Source organism: Vipera ursinii, assembly GCF_947247035.1.
Source record: "Vipera ursinii genome assembly, chromosome: 6".
Classification (NCBI taxonomy): domain Eukaryota; kingdom Metazoa; phylum Chordata; class Lepidosauria; order Squamata; family Viperidae; genus Vipera; species Vipera ursinii.
In genome coordinates this window covers 19,115,384-19,123,117 of record NC_139515.1, presented here as the reverse complement: position 1 = coordinate 19,123,117, position 7,734 = coordinate 19,115,384, and the positions used below count along the sequence as shown (strand labels likewise).

The window sequence follows — 7,734 nt, the reverse complement described above, 5'->3', positions numbered from 1 at the left end:
AAAACAAATAAATAAATAAATAAATAAATAAATAAATAAAATCAGTCCATTGAAAAGGGTTAATTTTCATACTGAGCTGCAAGAATTCCAGACTACTAGCAAGCTTGTTCCTACTGATCTCTATTCTAGTAAATGCCGTTTCCCTGAAAATAAGACCTATCCCCAAAATAAGCCCTAATTTTGGGGTGAGGTACATTTTGGGGTGGGGGGGGTGGAGCTTTCCCACACACCCAACTGCTTACCTGTGCAGCCAGGCCTCCCTTGCCCCGACACCTGCCTCACCCTTCTGGCCTACTTCTGTGGCTGCTCGCATTGCTCATGTGCTTCACTCCCAGCCTCCATTTCGCTGTCAGCGGCTTTTAGGAAATGCCTCTGCAGCTGAGAATGGAGCTCCGGCATGACGCCTGCATCGCCCCCTGGCTTCCAGGGGGCGCTGCGTGCATCAATTCAGAGCTCATTTCTCGGCTGCATTCCTGAAAGCCTGACGGTGAAATGGAAGCTGGGGGTGATGCACATGAGCGGCTGCAAAAGTGGGCTGTCCGAGCGGGGCTGTCAGTGCCATCGCTGTGAGGTGAGACTGTGCAAAAGACATTCCCCCCAAAAGAAGACCTGGTGCCTCTTTTGGAGGCAAAAAAAGAAGGAAGTCCGGACCTTATTTTGTGGGGAACACAGGTACCAGCAAAAGGAGAAGCTGTTGTGAGTGCCTAAGAATAATTACTCTCTCCAGTAATTATGCAGTTGTGGAAGCTACACTCTCAAATTCAGAATAGACATTTTAATGTTTTGTGGGATGCCGAAATCATTAAAGCCAACTCTGAAAGGTGGTTTTTTGGGGAAAAACACTTTTGATTCCATGCAGACACAGAAAATCTGTTGCTTCCAAAACTTATGTAACAGCAATTTTGTCCAAAGGGAGTATTAAATGCTGCGACACAAAGCTGAAGAACCCTGACTTAATGACTTATGGTGTCACTCTCTTTTTTAACATTTGTTCACACAGTGATAAACTGGAAAAATATATTGCTTTTATATATTAGTTATTTCCCCACTGCCTTATTTTGTTACATATTTCTTTTACATTATTTTACAATGTACAGAACCAACATTTCTATAAATTTCATACATAAGATACATAAGATATATTTAACCAATACTGAAACAGCCAGGGATGAATGAGGCATTCAAGATAAAGACTATCCCACTATATCTATTCATGCATGCAGTAGAATTCTGGGATATACATCAACAAATAGGCAATACATTTTTTAAATAAAACACATACAATTTATTGGTAAAGGTAAGATACCTGCATAGAGGTACTTTTTATTTATTTTTGGCAAGTGGAAATACATACAGCACAGTGTGCCTCAAATCCATCATTAAGCTTTAATCCATTCAAGTTAAGGCTTGTGTTTGCCATGTATCTTTTTAAAATCTTATGTAATAATTATCCAATTACAAATACTTCAAAGGAACTTATTTAATTTACCAGATGAAGAAAACACAGATTAAAAGTCCTATCCATGTTTATTGTGAACTAATTCCCACTAAATTCAGTGGGTTATTTTCTAGTACAGAACTGTGCCTGAAAACTGAAAATACCATAAACTGTTCAATGAACTAAGATGTAAATGTAATACTCTATAGTTCCTCCATTCAGTTTTCTAATTCCCCCCAAAATAGAATAATTTTCACATAATTTCCTTGTAAACATTTCATTCAACTTTAAAAATTAAAGGAAACTGTAAGAATTAACAATCACTGTACTCTAGTTTATTAAACACTGCTTCTACATGATACCTTTAAGTGGAATTTCTTTCTAGTCGTGATCAAAAAGCAGTATGAAGAATAGTGGCACAATCTTTGCACGCATGTTGATTTGTACCTTTAAAAACAAATCCCCCATCATTTCATCTATCAGACTCTATGCTTATTCTGACAAGTTTATCTTGAGGGGAATATATAGTTACGGCTGTTTCTCCCCCCCTCCACCAGTGTACAACTACTTTGATTTTTGAATGGAGATCCCATATTATAGATCCATATTCTTCAACCTTATTGGCTGGGAATGTAAAGAGTAGAAATCTCAAATCTCTCATATTTACTAGTTCAGAAAACTGATTACAACCAATTGGCACAATCTTAGAACAAATTGTTTCTAATGTAATTAACTAGCAAGATCAGGTTGTTGTTTTTGCAGATATAATAGCAATGCACAGTGCCATTAAAATAAATAAACTTCAATCAGCAGTATTTGTTCCCCCTGCTGCTGGGGAACACAGCCCATTAGACTGTGTTGGTGTACCACTCCTATTGATTTCAAGCTGTCTTGAAATCCATCCTGCCCTATGATGATATTTCTCTACTTCACGTTCAGCTGTAAGAAAACTAAGGCCATTACCCCCAAGGCAAGCATTAAGCGTAGACCTGCCGCTTATAGTCAACAGTGCTTAAGTCTTAGTCTTTTAGTGGGACCTAAGCATACTTCTCTGTTCCAGATTAGGCTAAGGAAATAGACATGGGCCCAAGAATCTTTCAAAAGCAGGTTTCCAATAGCCCTCAATTGAAGGTTTTGATTCCCATGTTTGCTGTGCTAAATAGGCAATTAAAAGCATGGATGTTACAGGTAGTCCTTCTTTAGCAACCACAATTGGGACTAGCAACTTGGTTGTTAAGGAAAACAGATGCTAAGTGAAACTACAGCTGTGCTTTGATCTTACTTCAGCAATTTACGGTCATAAATGCAAGAGTAAGGACTTTTGCATCACCACTGTAATTACTATCAATAAACAAGGCAATCACTAAATGAGATCCACTTGTTAATTCAGTCACTAATTGTGCACTTTTATCCACCTTCCCAAAAAAACGACAAGAGGAGAGACAAGGTTATCTTTTTTTTTGCCAATTCAACAAAGTTGTAATCCTAACAATATGTTTCCAGTGGGCTGATTATTACCTTATTATGATCTGTAGGAAGGACAGAAATACAGAGTCCTAATTCTAATGGCATATAAATTATACATGACAGGTTTTTTTAAAAAAAACATGTGATGTTAAAAAGTTCAATTAGTTGAAAAGTACCCATAATGTAATGTTAGCAAAATCCAAACAATTTAAAAACATTAGTATCTGTTAAAATAACATTCCATTTAGTCTTTTAATCAGCATTTTATTACATTCACATGGAATTGTGATAATAGCTCACATGGTATTCAAGAAATGAAGGATAAATTCTACATACACAGCTGTTCCAGATTTTTCCCCCCAAAAAAGGAGGAATGAAAGGAATGAAAAAGTCTACAGTATAAATGTATAATTTTCTCAGTAATTTTGAAACACTGACATTCACACCAACAGGAACTGAGAATCTTATAAACATAGGTTTTCTAACAGAAACTGAAATAAAGGAGACCAAAAAAAAGCAGACTGCAGCTGAACTTTTCATTTAAGGGAAAAAAAGAAAGATCGTTGTAGAGGCCTAAAAGCAAAAGCCTGATCCAACCAAGGTTCTGCACTCCTCCTGCTTTATACAATTTGAATGTTAAAGTGCTTAATTTTGGCTGGATCACGTCTGCTTAGTAATGCTAAAGGCAACTTTTAAATCGAATAAGGCTTTCAAAAGATAATGATTCATCAACAATAGCCAGCATATTTGTGATATTCCAAAAGTTTTGTTCAGGTTTCTTTTTTTCCTTTTAAAAAACCCAGTATGTATAAAAGATTTCTATTAAGAAGGGATCCTTCTAAAAGATTGAATTGCTTGGCTCTAGGAAATATAACTCAATATTATTGATCATGAAAACACACACACCATATGGGCCACTGTGCTTTCTAATTAGAACACAATTCACATAATTGTTTTTCTGTTCCTTTGACAGACAAATCAAAGGTCACAGCATTTTTTTTCCTGTGCAAGCTACAGTGATGAGAAGAACTGTACAGGCTCTTGCAAAACTTTCTTTCATGTTTAGGGCGCTTGTTGGTAGTTACCAGTGGATCGTACTGGGCTTGTTGTCTTATTTCATCATTACAAATATGCTACATACACATATTAATATAATATATGTGTACATATTCTAAGTACCTTATATTGGCATATATGTTTATGCCACACAATTTATTAGATTGATAGGAAAACATTTAATTATACAGATCACAGCTGGTGTAGCACTTAATGTCAATCCAATGATTATGCAGTAACTCAGCATCAGAACAGACTTTGGGACAAAAGCTCTCTTGCCTTGTTTTCCAGTTTTATGTGCAATTCCATTTTGTCCCAACCAGATGCAGAGTCTCCCAAATCAATGCTGAGATTTTATGTCTATCAGTTTCTGAAGATACTTCTGTGCAATGGGCACAGAAAGAATAAACCGAACTGTCCTGTGTCCCATCCGATAGCAGCCGTAGCCCACCAATCCAAATACTGTAACCTTTGTAACAAACTTTAGGATTTTACTGGACGTGGATGGAGGAGGCACACTGAAACAAAGAGACAGGGAGAAATCAGAAAAAATCACCAATCATTATTTACACCAAATATTATCATAGCTGCCATTAATTTCATACCTCAGGCATTCATCTATTGAATCGTCCACGTCAGTGGTTCTCAGCCTTTTCTTCAGCACAGAACCCTTTAAACACCTTTTGTGGCCACGGACTCCCAAGACAACTCAAAATTAAATCATAACATTTTTTCAAGCCTTCATGGACCCCCTGTGCCGAGTTCGCAGCCCCCCCAACCAGGCCGCAGAACCAATGCTCTGTGTATTGCCTTTTTAATTCAGTCAATAGATATGCCATTATCTCAAAGCTACCGACCAAACAGCTAGTCAGATTACAGCAGAAAAGGTTATTTTGCCTGTTTTTAAAATATTCTCGATAGCAGCAGATAAAATGAACTTCAAACTCTTCCATGTATCTCTATTAAAAAGTTCCCTTGAGTTTAAGATAATTTGCAGCCTGAGTTACTGGTGAAAATCATCCTGTTACAGATTAGACTGTGAACAATGGTGTTCAACATCCGCCCAATAAAAAAACAATAAAAACCATGCAGGCATCAACTTGCATCAATCTGAGTCCAATGCCTAGTAACAAGGGAAAAATAAGGATAGTAATCCAGTATCTGTAGCTTATTTGCAGTGGTTTGATTCTGATGCCATTTTCAGCTTTCCAATGATTCTTCAAGTTTAAAGGAACAATAAGTACACTTTCAGTTGAATTTTAATTTTATTAAGGATTTTTTCCACTTTGTCCTTTTCTATCACAGCAAACTTGAAATTGTGGAGGGAGGAAAAAAGAGAAACCCACAGCTGTCTGAAGTTCAGAGCAGAAGGCCACATTATACATTCTTTTTGTGGATTCCCTTAATCTACTCCCATTGATTCCAGTGGGGAGGAATTAATCTATTACAGTGCCAAAACTGACACAGATCATCAAAAGTATTTCAAATCTCCAGCTGGTGCAAAGTCCAGTGGCGTTTATGTGTGCTCTTAGGAGGGTCATATTACACCTCTGCTTTGCAACTGTTCCCAGGTTCAAAGCAGTTCAAGGTGTTTGATTTTAAACTTTAAATCCCTGCACAGCATGTGGCTGGGGCATTTGAGGGACCACCTCTCCTCACTTATATCAGCCTGGCCCATGAGATCTGGCAGAGAGAGCATGCTGCAGAGACCATGTGCCAGGGATTAACATTTGGCAGATCCCAGGAGATCAGTCTTCTCTACTGTGCCTTTGGGTCTAGGACAATTAGGTGCTGACACTTCTCTATGCACATTTCACTTCCAGCCACTCGCTGTTGCTGAACCACACTGGGCTTTCCTCCTCTGCTGGCCCTCTGCCGACGATTGTCCACTGACAATGGCCCCTCGGCCCTCCACCTCCAGCCCCTTATCCTGTTCTATTTCTTGAGGCACAGTTTTACCATGAAATGGGTGCAGAGAAATGTTAGCGCCTAATCATCCCGTTCCAGTGCCATGTGCCTTATTGAACATCACCTCCAACAAAATGTATGGTTTAGTGTTCCAGAAGTCCCTAAAGAGCTGGTTATGCTATCTCTCTCTCTCTCTCTCTCTCTCTCTCTCTCTCTCTCTCTCTCTCTCTCTCCCCCCCCCCCCCATGGGTCCTTCTGACAAATTCAGAGAATCTTTCTTAGGAATTCTGGGACCTCAGCTTAACTTTTCACAAAATCATTGAATTGTCTCTTGATTTGGTCATATTATATATATAGCCTGGTGAACATCACTTAAACATGGTGACTAGCCTGCTAAACATGAGTTAAGTTTCTATGGGTTCCACTCTAATTCAATGGGGGATCACACTGCAAGTAGTCAACATTTATGACCACAACAGAGACTAGCAAAGCAGTCACTAAGTGAAACTGCACCTAGGCTTATGATCTTATTTCAGCTTCTTTTGCTATTCCTACAAAGATCATAAATTTGAAGAAGGGTTGCAAAGATACTTTTTAATCGCCATAGTAATTGTGGATGGGGTTATAGACAGACCTCAAATTACGACCACAAGTGAGCCTCAAATTTTCACTACTTAAGAGACAGTTAAGTGAGTTTTGCCTCATTTTCTGACATTCCTTGTCACACTTGTAAAATAAATCACAGCAGTTGTTACTGTAAGTTAATAACAAGGTTGTGAAGTGAAACTGGCTTCCCCATTGACATTGCTTGTCATAAGGTTGCAAACGGCCCTGGGACAGTGCAACCGCCATAAATACAAGCCAGCTGTCAAACACCCAAATTCTGATCATGTGACCACAGGGATGCTGCAACAGTTGTATGAAAAATGTTCATGTCATTTTTTTTCAATGCCGTTGCAACTCTGAAAGGTCACTTAACAAATGGTTGTAAGTCAAGGACTATTTGAATATATTTACATATCAATATCTACAGGTCACATACATATTTGCCACTGAGGAGCTTTTTTGTTTCAATGCTGATGTCTCATTTCTATTGCTGTTTGCACCATTTGTTTCAGGTAGGAAATTACTTAATCGGCAGTCTACCAAATACTGATTTTTGAGATATTTTCTATCTAATCAAAGCCATTTTAGCACAATGTAGGTTGATTACTGTATATATAATATTATAGTTTGCACCTATGTCTATTCCTCTACTTTTTTATTTTTTATTCTTGCCTCAAAGTAACTGCAGCCATTGTAACTTATAAGAAAAATAACTAAACCTACCCGAGAGAGAATTACCTCATTATTTCCTGGATATTCAAATCGGTGTTCCAGTTTTTTTCAATCCCCGGTACATGACCCATGCCGACCACCCCAACTACAACAGAAGGGACGCATCTTCTAGGTTCAGCTAGGATGGAGAGCAAAAGAAACAATAATTGACAATATCAATGTTAATTAATTACAGTATTATTTTAGGGATTCAAACGAATGTGTTATTTAGCACAAGTCAACAGGACCAATAGCAAAGGATCTTGCGAGTTGTAATTAAGCATCAGGAGAGCCAGAGGTTTTTCATCCTTAGTTTACAGAAAATGAAAGCAAAATGATACTAGATCATCTGCCTCCAAAACACAAGCTATAGCATTCAGCTTCTACTCTTTTCTTCTGTCTAGGATAGATGTCACAGGATAAACATGAGCTGTGGAGATGCAGTTTGGCAGTTTGAGTATCATTGGCTTAAGGATGACTCAGCCTTCCATCCTTCTGAGGTCAGAAAATGAGGACCCAGATTGTTGGGGGCCAATATGCTGACTCTG

General features: G+C 38.2%; 1 protein-coding gene across 2 annotated transcripts in view; it reads right to left on the bottom strand.

Annotated features, from left to right (window-relative positions):
• Positions 1-1,292: 1,292 nt before the first annotated feature.
• TRABD (TraB domain containing) overlaps positions 1,293-7,734 on the bottom strand; it is a 28,702-nt gene continuing 22,260 nt past the window's right edge. Inside the window, exons 9-10 of one of the 2 annotated variants that reach the window (XM_083365556.1) lie at positions 7,199-7,325; positions 1,293-4,479 (exon numbers count right to left, since the gene is read on the bottom strand). In XM_083365556.1, the coding sequence (XP_083221682.1) occupies positions 7,210-7,325 (116 nt within the window). In that variant the 3' untranslated portion in view covers positions 1,293-4,479; positions 7,199-7,209. The remainder of the gene's footprint in view (positions 4,480-7,198; positions 7,326-7,734) is intronic. The other variant, XM_083365555.1, reaches the window with a different exon arrangement.